The sequence below is a fragment of the Netta rufina genome, assembly GCF_964035555.1.
Source record: "Netta rufina genome assembly, chromosome: 9".
In the NCBI taxonomy this organism is placed as follows: domain Eukaryota; kingdom Metazoa; phylum Chordata; class Aves; order Anseriformes; family Anatidae; genus Netta; species Netta rufina.
The window spans coordinates 15,654,903-15,678,523 of NC_140132.1; the positions used below are offsets into that span (position 1 = coordinate 15,654,903).

General features: G+C 46.0%; 1 protein-coding gene across 6 annotated transcripts in view; it reads right to left on the reverse strand.

The window, feature by feature from the left end:
* Positions 1-2,845: 2,845 nt before the first annotated feature.
* The window catches only part of TP63 (tumor protein p63), a 102,251-nt gene continuing 81,475 nt past the window's right edge, over positions 2,846-23,621 (reverse strand). For 3 of the 6 annotated variants that reach the window (XM_084292060.1, XM_084292062.1, XM_084292063.1), the window contains 9 exons: positions 23,199-23,314; positions 22,740-22,849; positions 21,762-21,898; positions 20,915-20,997; positions 19,842-19,978; positions 9,066-9,223; positions 8,098-8,242; positions 7,110-7,203; positions 2,846-5,855 (listed from right to left, as the gene is read on the reverse strand). In XM_084292060.1, coding sequence (XP_084148186.1) covers positions 5,559-5,855; positions 7,110-7,203; positions 8,098-8,242; positions 9,066-9,223; positions 19,842-19,978; positions 20,915-20,997; positions 21,762-21,898; positions 22,740-22,849; positions 23,199-23,314 — 1,277 coding nt within the window. In that variant the 3' untranslated portion in view covers positions 2,846-5,558. Of the gene's footprint in view, positions 5,856-7,109; positions 7,204-8,097; positions 8,243-9,065; positions 9,224-11,483; positions 11,502-11,653; positions 15,782-19,841; positions 19,979-20,914; positions 20,998-21,761; positions 21,899-22,739; positions 22,850-23,198; positions 23,315-23,621 lie in introns of those variants that run through there. The other 3 variants (XM_084292061.1, XR_014618715.1, XM_084292064.1) reach the window with 3 other exon arrangements.

Below are 23,621 nucleotides of genomic sequence, written 5' to 3' on the forward strand. Positions count from 1 at the left end.
TGTGTGTCTCCTGCCCCTTCCCCTCCCACCCCCCAGCATCTTTTCCTTTACTCTCCCCCAGTCGCTTGCTTCATGCAGGCAGAGCTGACAGCTCCTGAAACACAATGCACGAGTCTGTGGGAGTGTTTACAAGGAAGTCAAAGCATTTTAACAAAACCAGCTGCCCCTTCCTCTCCCCAAAAAAGAATCGGACTGGCACACGTCTGTGGGAATCCCAATTGCCGAGCTGGGGCAGCACCTGGCTATGCTCACCCAGCAGCAGGGCACAGCATGATGGGCAGCACCCACAGGCAGGCGCAGGGGGCTGTGGAGAGGATCCAGGCCCCACTACCAGAAACACATGCATGTAAACACACACAGGTACACAAAGCCAAAACCACCCAGGCCCACAGAGCTGATATTAATGGCTTGTGCTCAAGGGATAACATATCTAACCCAGAGAGCATGAGCATACAAAGAAGAGGGACCAATGGGACAGCAAAGTTGCAGCAAAGGGTAACTGCCATATACCTGAGTAAAATACTGGCACTTCATTCCTAAGGAAGCAAGCTGGGAGAAGGCTGAACTAGTCCTTGCTGACAGAATATATCTTTTCCTTCACATTCATCTGACCTTCACAGCCAATGTACCCAAGCCTCAACAAAACGGCTCCAAAACTCCAGCCTCCTCCCTCTGCTGTGTGCTCAGGAAGTCAATTCCCTGTTCTCATGGATCACAGAGAGCCAGAACATCCCAGGCCTCAGGCTCCACTCCAGCCTGGCTGCCAGGCGAGGCTGTAGGGCCCAAACTAGCTAGCTTCAGTGTGCTTAGGAAACTTCATACCTGCATATGAGTTATCTCATTATCCAAAGACAAAATTCCAACAGGAAGACGTGGAGGATGAAAGGGAGAGCATTAGCTTTGGATTTCTCTGCACCAAAACCATTGCTCTCGTATAAGCAACGCAGAAGTTTCTAATCTAGCAATGGTTCACAGCAGACAGCTATTGCAATCATCAGCAAACGTGTTTCAAGCCTATCTGGTTAATGGAAACTGAAATCTTATTTTACCTTATTCAGTTTGCTCATCTAGAGGCAAGGAGCCCATCAGCTGAAACAGCAAGTTCTGGCAGTCATCGTAGCAGCACTTCTCTCTTTGAGGGCAGCATATTAGTTTTTAATAGCACATTCAAGCAATCCCTGCCTATCCAAGTGGAATAAGGGCAATGATGCCTCCAGCTAGCGATAGCCAGAGACAAGAGCTTCTCTAAGCCTTTGGCCAAAGGGAAAAGCAGCAGTGACCAGAACCAAAGAATTCAGGCAGGCATTCCCTGCCTTAATGGTCAATGTGAAAGTAACTCCCAGGAGAAGCCATGGCATTTTCCTCTTTTAAGATGAGTTTTTCCCTGACCTTTTGGTGCCTTCCTGAGCCCTTTCCTCCAGCCACAACCTCAGGAAAGCTGTAGGAGGCAGACATGGTTTTATACAGAAACCACTGATGAAGCTGGGCCATTAAGGTGATAGCCCATCAGACTGAAGCAGTATCAGGAGGAACCAATATACAAAGAAAAAAGCAAAAGGTAGAAGAGAAGATGAATGTAGTGATGCATGAGGTCTTTGATGTAAGCTAGGCATGAAGGACAAGCATCCCCAAACTCCAAGGGTGGTGCTGGATGTGGCAGTGCGAGGCTATTTCACAAACGGAGAGTAGGGAAAAGGGTAGTACTGCCCCTGCTTGTCCAAAGCCCAAATTCTCTTCTCCCCACCCCACGGGCACACAGCCTTGCCATGTTTGAGGAGGATTTTGAATATAAAGCATTTCCCCATACCCTGCTCAAAAACAGAATAAAGGCTGAAAGGGGAAGAAAGAAGAAAAAAAAAAAAAAAAAAAAAAAAAAAAAAAGGAACTATGCAAATAATCCACAGGCCAGAAGCCTCTACCTTTCAGGGAAAGGCTTACAGGGGTCAACCATGCAATGTGCCAGAAACATGACAGATGTGGATGTGGTGACGCTTCGTAACACGCCCATGCAACATGGATGATACAGAAATATGAAAGGTCTCCCTGTTGAGTGGGAAAGGTTTTTTAATAAACCAGAAGTGGATGCCTGAATTTCTTGCTTCAGCTATCTCAATTTTAATGGTGAACATGAAGCCAGCTCTCAAGGGAAGTACACAGAGAGGGGATTTTCCCTCTCCCCAGTCTTTGCAGAAAGACAGACTGAGTGTGCAACTTAATGGACCTAAGTTGGGACTGCATGAAATTTAACAGCCACTGAAACAGCTGCAGGTCACATCAGCCAAACCACCACCTCCTCAGCCTCTGTGTTGGGTCAAGGTACAGCTGCAGAAGAAATGACTGGTGAGCATCTAAGGGGATTAGACAAACACACACAGGGGCGACCTTATCGCTCTTTTTAGGTACCTCAAGGGAGGCTGTAGCGAGGTGGGGGTTGGCCTGTTCTCCTACGTGCCTGGTGACAGGACGAGGGGGAATGGGCTTAAGTTGAGCCAGGGGAGTTTTAGGTTAGATGTTAGGAAGAACTTCTTCACTGAAAGGGTTGTTAGACATTGGAACAGGCTGCCCAGGGAAGTGGTGGAGTCACCATCCCTGGAAGTCTTCAAAAGACGTTTAGATGTAGAGCTTAGGGATATGGTTTAGTGGAGGGCTGTTAGCGTTAGGTTGGAGGTTGGACTCGATGACCTTGAGGTCTCTTCCAACCTAGAAATTCTGTGATTCTGTGATTCTGTGATATGCAGAGGTGACGCTAGGCCCTGCTGCTCAGAGCAATAAGCAGCAGCACAGGCTCCTGCTCATTTCCAAGGCGGCGCACAGGCAAGAAAGGAAGCTGTTCGGGAATTCAGCATCATTTTCAGTCCGGCTTTTATTTTCATCGACTTCAACAACAGGGTGTTCCAAAACACACACAAATCCTGGTGCAGGCAACACTGTCATTGCTACAAGCATCGGTAGATCCTCAGCTCAATTAACCCACGGGCTTTGATGTATCAAAACAAAACAACAACAACAAAAATAATCACAGCTCTACAGGGGAGGGTAAAAGCTACAGCTGTTCAAACTCACGTGAAGATCCCAGTTACACATAAGTGCACTCCGTAGTGGTATACAGTGGAAAGAAGGTTTTCACAGCATATATTTTAGTCACTAGTGATGTAGCAGAAAAGCTCCATCTTACTGCTGATTTGAAAAGCAGATACTAATATTCTTGCGCCCAGACTCTGGGCACGGCATTAACTGCATTAACCTTGGTAGTCAGAAGCTTCCTAGTTCCTAGAACGAAGGTCACGAAGGCATCAATATTTGTACAGTACTGAAGCAGCTCAGAAGGATTACACAATGGAGATGCAAAACCACGGAGGTGAGAAGGGCACAACCCAGCTCACCTCCAGGACCTTGCAGAGTACCCGCACTAACACTTTCCCCACGCTAACACTGCCCTGCTGAATGAATTCTTGCATTGAGTCAAGAGCAGGCTGACTCGCTCCTTTTGTAGCATACTAGAAAAAAAAAAAAAAAAAGACATAGTAAGTTTTCACACTGAGCATGTTAAATACTTTGAAATCTAGGACGCTGCTCTTTGAAGTGTTACAAAACAAAATGATAAAACAGGCTTTCGGTACCTGCCCCCTCCCCTCAACTGCAAAGTAACACGGGAATCTCAGTATGAAAAAATACAAATATATTTGTCCAGTGACGACGCCATTTGTTACACAGTATACGGTAAGCATTCTGCATAAAAATAATAATTAAAAAAAAAACAGAAAAACAAAAAACATTTTAACGTGGTTCTGTCAGACCCAGTAGCCCAAGAAGAAATAAAAATTGGCATGTTATGCTGTAGGAAACAAAAATTACACATACAAAAAAAATATATATACACACTTTACAAGGTAACCATCTTACATTACCGCTCAGAGCTATCCAAAATAGGCTTGCACAGTTACCTAAAGGCAGTCTTTGAATGCAACCTGGCACAATGGACAGATGGAGGAGGATGCTAACAGTGTCGATTATGTGAAATAAGAGGCACACAGCAGGGCCCAGAAGACAGCCACTGCATTGAAACAAGATTATTTGGTTGTAGCAAGGTAGGATGACAAGTCCTTTAAAAGCTGCTTCTTCCATCTTTCTCCAGTAAAAAAACAAAGCCAGGCTTACTGTTAACAGCAAAAGCCAACCTGAAAGCAGCAGTCCTGAGCCAAGCCCCTTGCTTTAGTTTTTCCAGTCACACTACCTTGGCCAACATAAATGTGAAAATGTTCAGTTACTTGTCCACAGTATCACTGGCAGTCAGAGGAAATGCCTCAGAGCACAGCTGCTGTTCAACCAATGAAGAAAAAATAACAGAAAAATCATTTTTTTCATGTAAACAGGACTTCTGCAGTAGCAACACTCATACTACCACAGAACTGGCGTTTGTTCTGAGGCTGCTGGAAAACGCGTATTACGTATATTTTTTACTCTGCACTTTTTGTTGCTCATTATTTAGTCTATAGTCCCCAGCAACAAAATAACACATTCCAGGCTACTACAGGCATGTCTAAAGACAGCTCTACTTTAATTAACCAATCTAACAGTCTAAATAAAGAATTGCCCGTGTTCTGGGTAGCTGAAGCCCTACAAATCAGTGTGCAGCTCCCAGTAAGTCCTCTGGTCAGAAGACAGGCAGGCAAACCCTTGTGCTAAACTAACCAGGCGGCATATGTGGCAAAGCCTAATTCTCTAGCTTACGTTTCAGTAGTAGTACAGAGTGGCTAATGTTGGGTGGGGGACAAGAGTCAGAATTACCGACAAGTGTCAGAATTACTTATGGCTGTACCGGCATTTATATCCTGACCAAAGCAAACCAGGATATACAAGTAGAGCGTACATTCAAAATGAGAAGAGAAACCAGGTTTGTTTTTCCCCTATAGAATGCAAAGGAAAAGGAAAAAGAGGGTTGCAGGTGGCCATAAGCTCTGGCCTGTCCAGCAAAGTGCATGTGCTGTCTCCGCTGGAGAATAGTACACATGAACAGAGCGCTCAGCTCTGGGGGAAGAGGCTGTTTAAGTGCAACATTCAGCAGACCAATTCCCATTTGTTTTTCAGATGAACTGTTGGTTTGGTGGCTTTGGGTATTGATTTTTACTTTTTTGGTTTTGGCTTTAAAAAAATGTTTAAACCTTCCTGCTTTTCAAAGTGGGATTGCTGGATGAGAGAGAGAGTTTGCAGGTCAGGACACCCACAAGGCGTGTGAGGATTCAAAAAGTCAAGAAAAGAAGCCCTCTCCCCAAAGGAAAACACGAAACAAGGACAACGCCTTCTCGAGAAGGCCAACGGCTTTCAAGGAAACGCCACCCGCCTTCCCCCTTCGCTCAGCTCCTCCTCTTGCAAGAGCTGGGGTGGAGGCTGCGGTCCAGGAGCATGGCCTGGACAGCGCCAAGGGCATAACTAGCAGGAGCGAGCAAGGAGGCTCCCTCCGCCCTTCGTCCGGGGGTGCAGTACCAAGCAGAAGGGAAGACAAAACGAAGGGCTGAGCAGTTTGTGGCTGAGGCGGGGCGGAGCGGGGTCTGCGGAGCTCACTCCCCTTCCTCCTTGATGCGTTGCTGTTTGTTGCGCCGGGCATCCATGTCGAAGTTGAAGTCGTTCCACTCGTCGCGGGGTGGGAAGGAAATGGTCTGCCGGAGCGTGAAGCGGACCGCGTCGATGACCCGCTCCCCACGGGTCTCGCTGGAGCCCACGCTGACAGTGGAGGCGCCGCTGGGGGTACGCAGGAGGTGGGGAGGGGAGGAGAAGTCATGGAGCTGCCGGTGGTCCAGAATGCCCTTCCAGATGGCATGGCGGAACTGCTCCGGGATCTTGAGGCTCACCAGATCCTGCAAGGCAAGGAACAGGGCTTAACAGGGCAATCCCTGGGCAATCCAGGGGGTCTGGGCTCCGGTAGAAGCAGCCTCTGGGCCACCCTGCAAATGCTTAATTATTAACCCACGGTGGCTGTGATGCACTACGGAAGACAAGCCACTGATCCACTGATCCTGAAGGTGGTGGTTCACTGGCTCACCACTCCTGAACAAGTATGTGTAGCTGAGAGGCAGCAAGGACTGATGACACAAGGTCCCTTTGGAAGTGACACATTCATGCATAAGATATGATGACCTATGATGAAGCTAGAAGTTTAACTGGACTGCAAGGCCTCCAAAACTCCTTTGAAGAGTTCTACTGGTTGTCTGTGGTGGGGGATGCTGGACTGTAGAAGTTCAACAGCTTTGAAAAGTTCACTGTTCATTTCAAAGCCTGCAAGAGGATTTTAGAATTAAAGTTTGGGCTCCAATATTCAAAGCTCTGGGTCTGACTCTACAGAAACTGCCTAGATGACTTGAACAAAAGTTTAAGACAGAAACCTAAGCTTAAAACATTTGGATTTTGAGGCCCCATCAACCTCTGCGGGTACTGTACTCGAGGGCAGCCTTACCTAACTCTGGGAAATGTGACATTGGCTTTTGAAAACAAGTTAGCATCCAGCTTTGGTTAATTTGGGTCAGCTTTTCTAATTAGAGCATCAGCAGAAGGAAGGCAGCCCAGCCTAGGAAGCATCACAGCCTTGCAAAGTCTTGGGGCAGAAAAGGGAGGGCCAATCTCTGGAGAGCAGCAGCACAGGATAGGAGGAAGCAACCCTGCAGCAACAGCCATGCAAGAGAAAAGACAGCTGGGCCGAGACATCAGTGGCAAGGGAAGATTGTTAAGGTAAGGCCAGAAAACAGAAGCAGGGAGGGGAAAAACGCAGACCACTTCTGGACAGCCTACTTGTCTGCAGGCGAGTGAGGTGTTTCAGAGGAGCATAAACTGAAACCAAGCCTTGCAGATTTAACAGGCGTGTGGGCTGGGGCCACTTTGGGGACTAAAAAGGACAGCAGTGGGGAGGGGGAGATGCACTTTCTCTGTGCCAGGCAAGGTAGTTACAACCACCAACTGGCACCGAGTCCAGCCTCTATACCTCCCGGTAAGTTTTCTGTGGTGTGCAACAGTCTTAAATCAAACTAATCACATAAAAAAATCCTGAGTCTGGATTTGACCTGTTTCTACAGCAGGGCCAAGACTGCAAACAAAGGAAATGGTGAGGAGTTACTTACATCCATGGAGTAATGCTCAATCTGATAGATGGTGGTCAGCCCCTGGGTCGTGAAATAATCCACACAGGATGAGCAGCCCAACCTCGCTAAGAAGCTGCAGAGGAGGAAGGAAGGAAGGAGAGAGAAAAAAGGATCACCCTGGCTGCAACAGCCCAAACCACAGAAAAACCAAACACTAAGCCAACCTGCAGCAACAGAAAATGAAGCTTTTACCCTTGGCTTGACCTCCTCCAAGACATCCCAGGCCAGCAAGCCACATCGCTGCCACACCAAACAAATGAGGGAGTCCTTCAAGCTTGGCTCCTAGTAGACAACCCTCATGGCAGCACCTTGCCTTAGCCGAAAGCTGGTGCTGCATCCCAGATGTCAGGGCAGGAAGGCTCCCAAAGACCTTCTTGCCAGGTTGACCCAGAACGTAGCTGAGCCCATGGCAGCACGCCACATAGACAGAGGGCTTCACCAAGGCGGTTGGTCTGGGGCTCAGACACATCATGCACCCACAGTACTTCAAATCATCACGTTCCTCTCTAAGTATAAAGGATCGTGGGGAGCATTTTTCAACCTGTTTGACTTCATGGAGGGCAGACGAGCTGCATCTCTAGGGAGGCTGGTTGTACTTCTGACCCCAGCCACAGCTTGCTGCATGGCCACAGAAGAAAAAACTACAAGTGTCAGTAAAAAAAAATAAATAAATCTGCAAGACTCCCTGGCTTATTTCAGGGTGCCCTCTGCTCCACCAGTCCAGCAGATGCTGTATCCCTTGGCTTTCTTGCAGTCCTACTGTCCCTGTTTCTCTCAGCTGCTCAGAGTTGGGGGGTTGAGGCTCAGGGCCCAGAGGGTGGCCCAGCCTCAGGCCTGCCGAAGCCCACTGGATGCAGAACTCCAGGAAAACGGGGTGAGGGACCTGGCAGGGGCTATTCAGGCTCCCGGCACGAGGCCTCTGCTCCCCATGGGTAGGAGATGTGCTGGGCAGCCTGCTCCTGCTCACCTGACAATGCTGCAGTCTGTGGGGTATGGAGGAGGGGGAGTGCAGTGGGACGTTGAAGGCATGGAGAGGGGAGGAGGCAGCGCCTGTGTGGGGCTGAGGCCATTCATGTCGCCGGTCATGGCCATGTGGGTGCCCATCATGGGAACTGGAGGAGAGAAGGAGGAGCACATTGTTACCGAGGCATCCCTGCACCTCGCCTCACCCCCAGCACAGCGCAGCCCACAACCCAAGCAGCCTTAAACCCTCACACAGAGGAAGCTCACGAGGAATTTAAGGCAGGGCCCCAACGAATGCACAAGGACCAGATGACAGACAGTCCTGCAGGAGCTCTCCCCTTGTCGAAGCCACTGCTGGCAGCGCTGCCTCTGCATCACCTTCCCTTACAAACAGACTCTGTAGAAACCTAAGCAAGCTGTGGGCATCTCATCTTTCCCTGCTGCAGGAAAGGAGCAGGACTGAGCCAGCAGAGTAACCCAATACAGAAGCCAAACAGCTTTGTTTTCAGAGACACTGAGCACCCGAAGGGGATCAGCAACAGGTGTGGGCGAGAGCCCAGTGCTTTTGAAATTAAAAAAAAGCAGCACTTCTTAGCCCCCAGAACCATGTCTGTCATCCTGGATTTACAGGGCTGCTGGGCACTCTTCAGCAGCCAGGAGGAAACAGGTTACAGAGCTGGGAGCTGCAGACGTTTCCTTTGAAACTAAGAAGCGTCTTAATTGAAATGAAAGAAAGTTTGCCAATGTTTCCATCTCCTCTGCTGGGAAGGTCTTTAAAGACAGACAACAGTGCAGCCAGCAAGATTTGCAGCGTGAAGGAGCTCTGTTCACCCCTGTGAGGCTCAGAGAAGGATGCTGAAGCCCGGAGAAGACTTGCCCTGTGGCACAACAGCACCTCAGAAATGTCCAGTCTCCTTCCCCAGACCAGCAAGGAGCATGCATGGAACAGAAGGAGGAGCAAGGGTTTCTTACTGTTGGTTCCCATGCCGTCAGGGATGGTGGTTGGGGTCAGGGCATTGCGCTGCTGGGGGTTAATTAGCTGGCTGACCGAGGGCAGCTTGTTCATGCTGTTCATTTTGCTGAGCGGCGGCGAGTTGGAGCCATAGGACGACTGTGACTGCATGGAGGTCCTGCAAAGCAAGGAGATGTTACAACAGGAGTCACAGCATTTGATTAACAGTGCACATCCAAGGGGATACACATTTTGTTTGTAGCAGGGTGAGGTCCTGCTAGCAAAGTCACTGACACTGTGGGAATGCTGTAGCTAAAGATCATCAGTGAGAGTTAACATGAACTAAGCATTTTCCCCACATATTCTAGGAATTTAAAGAAAAAACGGTGCAATGCTAAAGAAAAAGGGCAGCTTTGCTTTTGGCTCAGATTTTGTATTTAAAGAAAAGTTTCTACATTACTTTTTCAGTTGAAGAGAACATACCCAAAGCCACCACACAGCTGCCAGAGCTTGGAAAAATGTTTTTCAAGCTCTCTTTGTGGTCAAATGCTTTTTTCCTAAGAACAAGAACTAAAAAAAGAAAAAAAAAAAAAAAAAAAAAGCTATCTCAAACCATCCTAACTACCCCTAAATCTGACAGCAGTAGCATTTTTAGATCAAGACACATTTATCACCTTGGTTCCTCCAAAATTCAGTTTTTCATGTAATCAGGCTGTTATCATGTCTATATAAAACCAGAAGACAGACTCCACACACCTTAGGGAATGGACACCTAGATGCAACTTTTGTTGGCATTAAAAAACCTGGTATCCAGACCTCCAGACCCCACAGGCTGCTTGCAGAGAGTATCAGATTCCAGTAACTTTCCAGCAACACCGTTGACCTCCCTCAAGTCCAGACAACCCCCAGCTCCATCCCGCATAACCCCAAACTGGGCCAGAGACTTGCTGGTAAGCTCATCCCTACCCAGCCCCGATGGTCCCAGCTGCAATCCCACCTCGTAAGCGATCCGGAGCATGAAAACCGGGCTGCTTCTGAACGGCAGCCCAGCTCCGAGCTCAAGTTACGGCTGCGGCATCTCATTTGGAGTGGGGTCTTAGTCGGAATATGCAGAACACGACCATTAGAGCAGGCCCAACAGCACGCTTGGCAGGGCGCTGCTGGGCCGCAGGAGAGCAGGTTCTCTCTCTGCACACCAAGGGAGCTCACAAGACTGGGCAAAGACACTCAGGAAGCGGGCACGCTTCCCAAACACGACATAACCCTCGCACAAGCCTCCTTGCTGGGCTTGCAAGGAGCCCAGCGCCCATCTGGCCATACCAGAGTGACCCCGTGGTGAGTGAGAAAGGGCACATTCCCATCTGATTCCCCATTGAGAAACTCGTTCGTCTGGGTCTAACTGGCTACGCCAATTCCTGGGAACTGGCTCTCCTTCTATGCAAAGGGAATAGTTATTAAAATAAGCAAAGTGTAAAGGAAAGAAAAGGCTTATTCTTGGGTAATTTATTAAAACCTTCAGCACTCAAGGTCAAGTTCCATACAATTACATCGTCTCCAGCTTCCTGCACTTTTTAAAACTTGTAACGTTGGGTGGAGAAACATCTATGCTAACAGGCTTGAATATCTAAGGCCCTGAAGAAATGTTACTTAATTACACAATTACAGGAGGTGCAGAAGGGTGTGAACTGTCCTTTGGCAGTGAAGATGCAGGACAAGATCCAGCAAACTTCATAGACTCAAGGAAGTGGAAAGCAGAAGCAGCTTCACAAATTAATATTAATGATGGCAGCAACTCCCAGGGGGAAGTGAAACTGAGCCACGAAGTTCAGGCCCAGCTTTTCAGAACGAAGGGAATTATTCAGATTGGAGGTTTCACTTCAGCAATTATAAAAGTTGAGGCCAGTCGTAAGATTCGAGTCAGACGGACACTACCCTTAAGAGACCTCCAAATTTCGGACTAGAATTAATAGTTCTGCTTTGCAAGTTCAGGAACCTAGACTAACTGAGCTTCAGCTGAAATTCATACACACCTGAAGAAGCCCCTTAGGGCAGAATCTGCATGCCATGCAAGTGGGGAGGTCACCGTGTACAACAGCCTCCACAGTGAAATTCCAAATGAAACCAACAAAGGCTTCCCAAAAGAGATTTATTTTCACTATTTAAGCTCAGGGCAGGTTTTATTTTAGAGAGCTCATGGCTCTAAACACTTTTTTTTGGATACCTGTCGGTAAAGAACAAGGTTCTGCAAGGAGGTCAGTAGTGGGCCTAATTTTTCTCTCAATGCCACCAAGAGTGATCTCAACAAAACTAGTTATGCTCCTGCAGAACACTGGGGGAAAAAAAAGTGAACAAGAGCCAAAAGCACCCTATGCAATACGAAAAAAATACATACTTCCACTTACAGCTTAAGGACTCCATTCTCATCTCTTTCGTACTCATAAGAATCAAGATTAGCTCTATTAAGACAATTAAACTCATGTCAATGAAACAGGACAGAAACAAAAGCATTTTTCTTTATACCCATAATCTTTTATACTGAACTATTCAGTCACATAAGCAGACATGAAAGGTCTAGATAAAGCCATTTAGCCAAAGAAAAGTCCCAAGATAAACCAAGATGCAAAATTTTATTCAAAATTAACGTCACACATCAATATAGCAACAGCCTCAGAAACACAAGAAAATGTTTTTGGTATTAAACACACAGACTACATGGTGTTTTGAGGATTCATTTAAAATATATTGCTTTTTTCTCTTTTTTTTTTTTTTAAACAGGTATTATAAGAATGTCATGCACAGTGATTTTCATTAAAATTATACTTACTATATCTCAAGAAAGATTAGAAGTAGGAGCATTAACATTTCTTTGATATCAATGCCAGCAAAACACATTTTAATATCAAGGTATAAGGACTTCAATTAAGAGACTATTATGCTTCTTGGAACAGTCTGATACAAAAGGCACTGAGTCACATTCTGCAACTGATTTTTCTCTCTTCAAGAGGCTATGTAATTATTTAGCCAATAACATTTGTAGTTATGCAAGCTCATATGAGGGCAATCAACTCTCACGCTTCAAGGCATATACTGATCATCTCAAGAGGTCAGGAAGGAACTTACTCTCTCCCACATATGAAGCACAGTTCAGTTCACAGGTTACCTTATATAAATCTGTGCTTTCCCAGCTCACTGGATACCAGCCCTGCACCAGAGGTAGAAAACTGCTTGGATAGACCAATTACCTGATTCAGTAGCCAAGTCCTTGAGTCCTCATTCACATTAGATGAGCACACCATAATGTAAGCAGTCTTTATGCAAATTACGAAGGTTCCCTAAGTGCAGGAGTAGAGCAGCTCAGGGTTGGAGAGTTCAAGATCTCAACCGAGCCCCTGTGCCTATGGCTTGCTATCCCTGAAAACTTAAGAGCTAGTTGCAATGCAGAGACCGAGGAAGAATTGAAGCTGCTCAGTTCTGGGCCTGCTTTTCCTTACAGTGGCCAGAGCAAGTGCATCAAGGTTTACATGGCAAGTTCATACATGGTCTATATGCCCAGTGGCAATTCTTTTTCAAGTAAGGTTGCCTACTGCATTGCATAACTCTGGGATGTCACTGATGCACTCCAGTAATGGCACAGAAGGGACAGATAATGCTCAGCTGCACTCATCACTTAGAGCTCATGAAACCAGACACTAAAAAGCAACACTAAAAAGCAGGGAGATGCCCTTGCTCTCCACATCTCAAAAAGCTGCAGTTCTGTAACTGCCAATAGTGCATCTTTTCAATTGCTCAAGTGATCTGTGTGCTTGGTAGCCAGCTGGGAGCATGGAAACGAGGAGCTCTGATGATGGTCACTAGGCAGGCAGCAGCTACAGCACAGGGCAAATGGTAGAAACAATTCCCTTTACATTTCAGGTATGGGAATTTCCCAAGGCAAACAGTGAATGAAGCTTACCCTTCAGGGAATAAAGTTATGATACAGGGAGCAGACATACATTGACTAGTTGATAAAGACTGATACAGCCTGGGTGACTGCTAAGGACCACTTAATCCACTCAGTTATTCCTTGAAAGGAAAGAGGTTTACTTTTTTGAAGCACCAGAGAGGAAGGATCAAAAGACAGTTGAAGGCTGGTGGCATTTTTCCCCCAGCTGCAGAGGACAGACTAAAAGGCAACTCTAACTCTTCCAGCTCCAGGTTATTTAATGGAAAAAGCTACACTTTCAGATAATCACCTAGTAGCTGGAGAGGAAACTGAGTCACCATTAAGACCATTTTCATAAACACCCTCTTAAAAGTAAAGAATACAAATAGGAAAGACATCCCAGAGGACAGTGGGATCCAAATAATTCAATTGCTTGTTTGGAAATCCCAGGTACTGCATTGCCCACAATGGTACATAAGAATTCCCACAGGTCAGACCACAGGACAACTAGAACATGAGCTAGGATCTCCTGATGAGGGGCTGTGGGTGCCTCATACCTCCTGATGGTTTGCTTCCTCAAACTTTCTAGTGGGCAGGCCCTGAAGTAGAGTTCTGATTGACATTAGCGTACCCCTATCCCAGTATTTCCATATTGGCATCCACAAGCAGACAAAAACAAGATCCAGTGATGAACCTGTGCTGGAAAGACAGACTGATATTGCCAAACATAATCCCACGTTTACGTTGCAGTTGAGGTTTAGATTCCCAGCTCCCACATGGAAAGGAGGGGTATTGCCTTTCTTCTCCCAAATAAAAAGGCACGGTAGTATCTTTTCTGTGATCTTGAAACTCTTCCTAGAGTTTCCAGACAAAGTAAAGAGGCACTTGATTTGTCTAACTTTACACGAGGAACAATGGTAGAACTGCAACTCTATGAATAATCACTGCTAGCATTTACTTCACTATTTATATTTAATCACATTTCCGGGGGGCTCTTCTGCATCAGCCCTCCCCTATGGTAGAACAAGTCTTGTTAAGACAATGCAGGAGATATCCAGAGATGGAATACAGCTCTCAAGAGATTTCAGTGCGAGTCATCACCTGCTCAGATCACAGCTCTGCTGCCTGGAAGCAGATGATGCGATGTTCAGAGATAAGAGTCTTCTCCCACTGCATCAGGCATTCTTTCCTTGGTGGGTGGCCAGGAGGCCCGCTCTGCATTGGAAGGCACCTCCTCTTCAGGCTGTGCCTAACCACAAGTGTGTCAGTGCTTGGTATGCACCTGCTCCAAACAAATCCAGCATCAGTTGAGCTGCAGGCATACAGGTCCCCATTAGCATCGATCCAGCCACCGACTTGCTATTCTCATGGGCTACTGATCGCTGGCATTTGTGTCTGAGCTCTGCTCCCCAACCACCGCTGATCTGGGTGTTTACCAGCATGCAGGGAGCACCTTTCAGTAAGTTCTTCATATTTCTATCTCCCACAGCCATGAACAGCAGCGGGTTCCCCCAGGAAAGATGCCACTGCCTGAGAACATAAGTCTAAGTCAAAGTACACTTCTCTACCAGCATTAGCAATTGGTTTTCATGTGAAGACAAGCCACAGCAAGCACCATCTTGGCAGCTCCTTCCCCATCTCCAGTATGTGCTCCTCGAGCCACAATCAGCAATGCCAGTTTAATTCCATAGCGTGTTACTTGCCTGTTCATCATTCTTCCTTCATGCTGATCTGGGGTTGACACTTAGAGATGAAGCTTCTAAAGGATGCAAATCCACCTTGTCAAGCCCCATACAAACAACTTTCAGAGGCAGAGTCTGACACAAGCAGTGCAAGGATTTACAAGCCCTTGCTGAGAAAGTCTCCTGCACAGGAATTGCTAAGCCAGTCTATTTACGGACACAAAAAGCGAGAACAATGGCCACTGACTGCAAGATTAATGGACAAGATGGGCATGGCTTAAGGCCACTTGGCTGAGTCAACTGCAACATATGCTGGCACTGCTTTCCTTTGAACTGAGGTCTATAGTGACTGGGTAAAATGTAATAGGCTTAATGCGTGCTCCAAAGCAATATGGTGCAAAGTCAGAGAGTGTCATACAGTCTTCCCTACAATTTTGATGCATTTTAGATCAGACCTTTTATGATTAGAAATAAAGGGAAACAATTCATGACACCAAATTAGTGGGTATTTCTACAGAAAAAAAATTAATTTTATATCTAGTGCCAATATAATTACTACTTCCCTCTGTCCAGCAGTACAAATACTTCAGCTACTTGCACTATTACTGCATAACTGGCATTAAAACAGGCCCAACTGATTACCACAGACTTTAAACACCCCACCCTCTTCCATCCCCCCAGCCCATGAATACTTTAATTTAAACAAGACGAGGCATTTCAAAATTGAGACCTGCTCAGAGAAACCCTGCCGAGTTTCACAAATACAGAAGTTAACAGGAAAGAGTATTAACAGATTACAAAAACAAGAAAAAGTTACACCAGGAAAGACAACATTGTGGTTCCAGACCTCCCAATGCCACCGGCAACAGCTAAGAGATCTGTAGAAGTGTCTGTTGTTTTGGCAAACTTTGAGTCCCTTCAGGAGATTACTCTACGTACTCCCTTGCTATCAGGCTGTATATTTGCCCCACTGCTCCTAGTCCTGCGAGCTGGGCAAAGCCACCCTGCCAGCTCGGTTTATGGATATACTGATGGTTTTGGGGGGCTGGAATGTTTTAGGATGGTATCGGTTTGTTTGGGAGAGTCTCTCCTTGAGTCCATGAGTTCACTCCTGAAGCAGGCCGAAAGGAGACTGTAGAGAAGGAACCAGAGAAAAGAAGAGATGAATTTACAGAACCCTTCATCAGACACCAAGAGAGAAACAGCCACCTTCCAACCTTCATGATCACAGTATGGCTGTGACAGAGGGAATAAGCAGACGTCTTTGCACCTACAGTGAGGGCATGCAACAGGCATATTTAGAAAGCTGGAAAGCCCCAGATACAAGCAAGTGCTTGGCAAGGAAGAAAACAACTATTTGATATGGAAATCAGATTTCTGTGTCCCAGTCTCATGGGTGCAAACAGTGCTCTGATACTGTTCCCAGCAGCTCTTGATGGGCTGAAGAAATATGAGAAGAAAAAAGCACTCAGCCAAACAGGAAGAAGAGAGAAGCAGCTTCCACCAAGTTTATTTCAAACTTCAGTTACTTGAAAAACAGACGCTGGTACTAGGAAGAGAGGATTGTGCCTACTGTGAAAGGGCTGTAGTGATTATTTCTCCAGTACTCCCTCTTTCAAACCAAGGGACTCTCTGCACTGAAGCTGAAGGGTCCCTGGGGCTGCCAGCTAACACAAAGGCAATGCACCCTCAGAGCCAGCGAAGCGAGCACTGCATGTCTTCATGTGCCTAATCCCACACTTGTATTCTAACTTACTTTAATCTTGCTAATTCTCTAGTGAGATATAGAAATACCAAAAACTTGCTATCCAAGTGCCTCGAGTTCACAACACATGCAAACACAGCACTACAAAAACAAACCAAGCCATGCAAAAATCCAGTAGAGCTTCCACACCAAGACAGAGAACAACCAGGTGGAGGCATGAAGAACACCTTCCCTGCTGGCCTCCTCCCTGCCGTGGTAAGCACCAGACTCCTTGCAGTTCCTGTCTCAGCTGGAGCACACGAGGCACTGGATAGCTCTGCTTTGTCACACCTCACTTATGAGGTTAATCCCTTCTCTTTTGGGGAATGAACTGTGCTGCTCACTAGATTGAAAGGCAGCCAGTAGGTTGGTAGCTGCAGCCCCACTAACATGAAAGAAATATTTACTAAGGCTGTAAGAGCATGCTAGGATAAGAGTTGTTCTTAGTAGGCGTTGGAAGATTCTGCAAACTCCCTTCGATCATGTTATTACACATTCAAACGCAGGCTGTTCTGAAAACAGTGCTTAAAAGGGTTAATCCCTTTTTGTTGAATATGAAGAAGTGCTTTCCATTAAAACCTTGGAGACTGGGTAGTTATTCCTTGAGAATATTGACAGTGTATTTCACAGTAGAAGATTGAAAAAACTTCCCCTCCCCATGAAAGCGTGGGCCACCTCTGGTATCTCTGAAAACAGGAATTTTCTGGTGTTTAAAACCTTTCTGTCAAGTATTTGCCAGTGGCAGACCTTGAAAATGAAGCCCTCTAAATAGATGTGCTGCTCTTCAAATATGGGCCCCAGGATTTGGCAGTGAAAAAGGAAGAACAGAAACTGCAGCAAAAAAAATAAAACAACAAAACACCTTCCCACCTATGATCATGAAGGTATTTGGCATAACAGTAAATAAGAGAAAACCATGCACAAAAAAGCAAACAGAGAGAGGAGATGAGACAGAGAAAGATGTGGTCTGGAGCAATGTGGAGCACTGCAGTGTTTTTGATCATCTTGCGGGACGTGGATTGTCACCAGATTTGTCCTTTGTATTCCAGAACTGCAAGACAGCTTTATCTGTTGGCCTGTCAAACACAATGCTGGTCTGTTTGTGCCTGAGAGCTATTATACTTTTAAAAAAATCTGGTCTAGAGGAAATAAATTACCTTTCACCATGATATTATCATCCCTTATTTTTTCTACTCTTCAAAAAAAAAAAAAAAAAAAAAACGCACAACATGTGGTTAGCTAAACCTGCTTGCACACGATTGCTCTTATGCAAGCCAGTTCCTACAAATTACTTTCTCTCCCCATTCTTACAGCAAGATCTCAATTTTACATTTTTTTTTTTTTTTGGGGGGGGGGGGGGGGGGGGTGCAATCATATCTATCGAGTTTCTTCAGCCAAATTTCCCTTTGCCCTCGACACATTCTTTCAGAATTAAACATATATCCTGGTTTATTGAGGCAAAAGTACCAGAACCCACATGCACCTAAGAAGCTGATGCTTGAACATGCATTTCAGCATGGAGGACCCTACTTGATGGCAAGCTGTCAGCAGAGACAACTACTGTAACCCTGGACAGACAATGAAAAAAATTTTTCACCCCACTCCCAGCATCCTTAAGAGCTCTTAATCTTTCTCTCCAGTATCCCAGCACACTCAGCAGCTGAGAAAAATGAGTATATAACTGGACAAGTGCCAGGAGACATGCTAAAAGAAGTTTCATTAAATTAAATGGCTGGACTCATGCACACTGGTCTTAAGGGTAACACAAATACCAACTTCAGTTACCAGGAACCCATCCTATTGATATAAGAAGAACGAAAACAGTAATTATGGCAAAGCAACTGTCACCACCAAATGAAAACTGTCATCTGCTGCTGTCCATTTCTGCTTACAGAACCATTTCTCAGTGGAAATGGCTGTAGTTCAGGTGGAGCTTTGAAGACATGCAGCTGAGTGCACAAAGGCCACAATGTCTAGCAGCTAGTAAATACAAATTATAGTATATACAAACGGCTCAGACAACTGAATTTTACTTTATTACTTTTAAAAAGCATCTCAAAAATTGCCCAGAGCCCCTGGATGCTCCAGCCATTTCAGCACAAGGCTTTAACATCTCTGCAAGACTACAGCTGACACTAAGAACACAGGTCAAAATGTGAACATATGCAGAGATCTGGCACAAAGCCGTGGTATTGCAGAAGTCCTGAGACAAGGCCAAGGCACCAAAATAAATCCCTACAGGCTCAAATGGGACTTATGTGGTGCCTTGGCCTTGTGCTAACCTCTGCAAAGGAATGAGTTATACCCGCAGCCTCTTGACGCGTGAGCTTACCAGCAGGAACGCGTGAGATGCTAAGCACTACCGCTGGCGGCTACCTACAGCCCGGACGGCTACTTGCTGTCACCCGATACAGCAGGTGAAGCAAGGCCCATGAATGACACTGCTTACGGTCTGTCTGGGAAGTCACTCTCTGAACCAGCCTCTGCAACTGTAAAGCATTAGGAACAGAGAGGAAAATGGAAACCAGACACTTATTTGGCGCTTCTTCTCCCCATCCTCCTGCCACTTACACCACCCAAAGTAATCCTTGCGTAGCCCTGCCAGCCGAGCTCAGACAGGGACTATGTCTGCCTGAATGCAAAGTTTCTTACACACAATGTAGAAAGTCAGCGACAAAGTACTTTTTTTTGGGTTTAAAAACACTTCAAAAGTGCACACAAAGAACCTTTTTTTTGAAATGCTCATTGTCTAGAAAGCAACTTGATAAATGTTTTACCCTCAATCCTGATTTTCAGCTTCCACTGTTATAGCTCAGGAACCTACAGAATTTACATTCCACTGAAAGACAGACACAGACACCAGCCCTTCAACATCAGCAGTGCAGCAGTATGGTTTGAGCACTTGGCCAGGCTGGTGCTCACAGTCCCAACCCTGTGTGCTTCTACAAAATGCTTTGTGAATTCCCCTGAGAAGACATGGAAAGGACTTCCACATTCATTGCTGGTTCTCACAAAGAAGATGGGAGAACAGCACAGACCACCTTATGTTTCCCAGCTTGGTCATGCACATGTATCGGATAGAGATGGAACTGCAATCAGTCAGGGCCTGCACTTGGGGAAGAAGGACTGCTTTGCCCCACTGCACAGACAGGCAGGTAGGTTGCAAAACCTGGATTTCAAACTCAGTCTCTCAGGTTCTGGTCCAGAAATTTGGCTTTGTCCAAATTCCTGGCATTGATTTCCATCAGCTCTGAACACAGGGTTAACAAGCAGTTCCATACTGTTGGAAAGGATTTTTCCAGTGTAGCACGCTAGGAGTGCTTAGCCCTTGGTTAAGCACCTTATCCCTATACACCATCGCACAGAAGCCTTCTGTGTCTCTCTCCTCTCTCTCCCCCTTCCCCATCATCCTTACTGCAGAGGTCACTGCAAACACACCCATACTCACTGCTTCTGGAGCAAGTGCTGGTGCTGCTGTTGCTGCTGCTGCCGGTAAGTCTCAATCGTGTGCTGGGGAAGGTACTGCATAAGTTCCAGGGACTCTTTGATTTTTAGTAGCATTTCATATGTTTCTCTTCCCCTCACCTGGATCACAGGGAAAAGAGTGAAAAAAACCTTGAAGGACTGCATCTAGAGTGACAGCCATCTTGAGTTGTAGATTAAGTAAACAACCAGTGCAGAATGCAAATACTGTTTATACTCAATGCATAAACAGAAAACCCGCTAAGCCTGGTGCTAGAAGTACAGCAGATAAATGTTGAAGAGCTGATAATCTGACACCTCAGGCTAGTGAACATTTTGGGGTTATCATCTAGCTTGATGTAAACCTACACTAACCATAAATATTATTTTGGTCCAATCCATTAGACAAAAAATGTATTTACCTGCCTCATATCTGGGGATAAACCTTACGTGCTTTACAGAAAAAGAGTAAGGAGTTTAGCTGGTGGGTTTGGTTCTCCCTTCTCCCTTAAGGGCACCATGGGGTTTCCAATTTAACTCACATAAACATGGTCTATGGGCAAAGCAGTTCAACAGAAAGTTAGGGATCAAGCTTGCCCTTTCTGTTCCTACAATTAATAGAGAATATTTTGCCTCTATCACTCCAGCACAAGGGCAGCACATATAAAAGGCACAGTAGCATCCATCTTTGTCAGCAAAAAAAAGCAGAATTCAGCACATAATTCCTACAGAAAGCTCAGGAGCCACAGATACAAAAGTATCTCAATACTCAGTCAACACCTCCAAGACCATGATCCTACCAGGACAGACAAGTCCTTTGGGATATTCTTTTATACCTTGCACAAGCCAGACTCAGGTCAGCAAACAATGGAATTTCCTTCCACATTTTTTGTTTAGAACATGCATTTAAAATAGATATCTCTGGGAAAATGAAAGTATTTCACATACCAGTTCTAGATGCTAAACATAGTTCTCTAAGGTCTAGGTGAGCAGCCAAGTTGCCTCAGATCACTAAGGAAGATACTAAACAGAGCAAAAGCAAAGATGGAGAAAACTCACTGGTAAGTATAAGAGCTCATCATCTGGAGAACGTCTTTTTTTGATAGATGTCATCTGTATGCCATGAGTTCCTTGTCGAAAAGCTGAAAGAAACACAAAAAACGTCCCATTAGACAAAGAAAAATAGAAAAAAGGAAAAAAGGAAAAGAAGAGATATATACAAGAGACATCAAATGGATGGCTAATGCTTATGAGCTGTCAGTGGATTGGTGATCCACGACAGCAGAGCAAAACAAAATGAGCACAAAGAATCCACTGCAGAAATTAAGACCTCCAATTTGCCTCCTGTTAAAGTATGCCTCTTCGCTAAGCAGCCAAGTGCCATCACTGAGCATATGTGGAAAACCAAAGTTGAGTTTCTACCCTTTGTGCATCTGATGAGCATCTTGTATTCCATGGAGCAGAGAGATGCCAAAGCACCTTAATCACACAGCGGGGTTTATGTAGAGCCTTCATATAGATCCCTGCAACCGTGAAGACATGCCACAGCAGGAGACACTGGCTAGAACGAGCAGGGAATGACAGCATGGCCCCAAGCGAGCAGTAAAGGTTCAAAAGTGGTTGGCAGGCCCATCCAAGTACCTTGAGGCTATCAGATAAACACGTCCCCAACACTGGTAGTGCTGGCTGGAACAGATAACTACTACAGGCAGCACTGCGAGGGATCCTGTAAACCCAGACTGTCAAACATGCACAGATGCTGTGCGCATCTGACAGACATCTAACACCCTCCTGCCTCCGAGTCCACACGCAGGAGTGCTCTGTCCCCATGGCACAAGTGCCAGGGTTGCACCTGCACCTGGTGACAGCACGATCTGCAATCTGCCCAGCTCTGCCAGCTACTTACGGCGCTTCGTACCATCACCATTCTTTGTGCTGTCAGAGACTTGCTGCTTGCGGATGCTGTCCTCGTCTGCTTTGCGATCTCTGCCTGGGCAAGCGCAAATGCGGGCTTCAAAACATCGGCGGCCCAAGACTTGCCCACTGCGAAGAAAGGTGAAAGAAGAAACATCAACTGATGGCTCAGACACTGGCCAGCAGCATCCCTCACACCCTGACCAAGCTCACAAACTAGTTACCTACCCCTGCTTTACCCCTCCATCCCAGAACTAACACGTCCCATCCACTGACAGCTCATCTTAGACATGTTCAGCAAATAATACATGGATTCACTGGAAGTCATAGAAAGAAAATTAGAGAAGAAATCCACATAATCTATTCACACTGATCCAGCTGTTAACTCAGACTCCTATTTTGATCTTAAATGGTACCTATGTATGCAGGGGAGGGGTGACACCTCAGTCAGAGACCTGGAGGAATCAGAATCATTTAGGTTGGAAAATACCTTCAAGATCATCAAATCAAATCATCAACCTGACCTAAATCTAACATGATTAGCCAGAATAGTTGCTACCTGCTTTATTTTTCCTTTTAGTTTGACCACTGGTCTCTATCCTCTTCCTTACATTTTGAGAGATTTGCCACATTAGAGCAAGGGAATGAAAGCACTCTGCTCAGTAGACATAGAAACAGGGTACCTAGCTATTTGCAGGTGGGGGCTAGGCATACTCCTAAGAGCTAAAGATTTCTATGCATCAAAACTCCTCATCTGCAAAAACACTCATCATTTACTCCAGGTAAGAATGCAGTAAGGACAGAGTCCAAGTGATTTGGACTAGACTATGCAGACAGACCCAAACTTACCACTCCCTAGTCAGAATGTCCCAGGTGTTGGGCAACTCTTGCCTGCAAAGATGTGAAAACTGTCCCCTAAGAACCCTGCAACCCCACAAGCAAAGGGCTATATTTGTGACACAGTACTTACTCTCTAGTTTCCAGTGTGACGATGATGAGGATTGGGCGACGGTTCATCCCTCCTACGCAGCTACTGTTACACATGAAGTTGTACAAGACTGTTGTGAACTCTGTCCCAACCTAGATGAGACAGAAGGGATGAGCAGAAGAAATGGTGGATAGAAAGCTCTGCTTTTTGCAAGGTATCCCTCTGAAAATCCTTTCCACTCCCATGGCTGTGCTATAACCAGGCAATCACGGAACTTTCCCTACCATAAGACTTCCTTAAAAAAAAAAGTGAAGAACTCTTTTTTTTTTTTCACTTGAAGAAGTCTCTGAAGGGATGAAGGTATTTAAAATACCATTTCTGATAAAGAGGAATTCAACCTGATGAGGATAGGGCAAGCGCATGACTTGTCTCCTTTGCCTACTGTTAAGACCCCAACCCTTTCACATGTCAGGATGCCCCCACCCTGAGCTCACAACATACCTGAGGTGGCTCATATGGGACCAGCACGCTCTGTCTCCCAGTGATGGGGTCTTCTACGTACTGGGCATGGCTGTTCCCTTCCACCCTGATCAGGTGGCTGGGAGGCGCAATCTGCCCTGCAAGGACAAGGAGACAAAACCAAGACATTGTTTGGTGATGCAAGCTCAAGTGCAGGGCAACAGGATCTTACAACTCAGGGGAACCCCACGCCTGGTACCAGAGGTCTATCACAGCACATGTGCCTCCCAGCCCTTAAAGCATCTCTTTCCACGGTTCCAACTGCCAGACAAAGGCTATATAGACTTCCTCAAGCTCACACTGGATACCTGCGAGCAAACTTGAACATGGATTTCCCAAGATCCCAAACTAAACAAGCCCAAACATCAACTGAATGGCAGCTCAAGGCAGCTCTTCCAGCAGGTA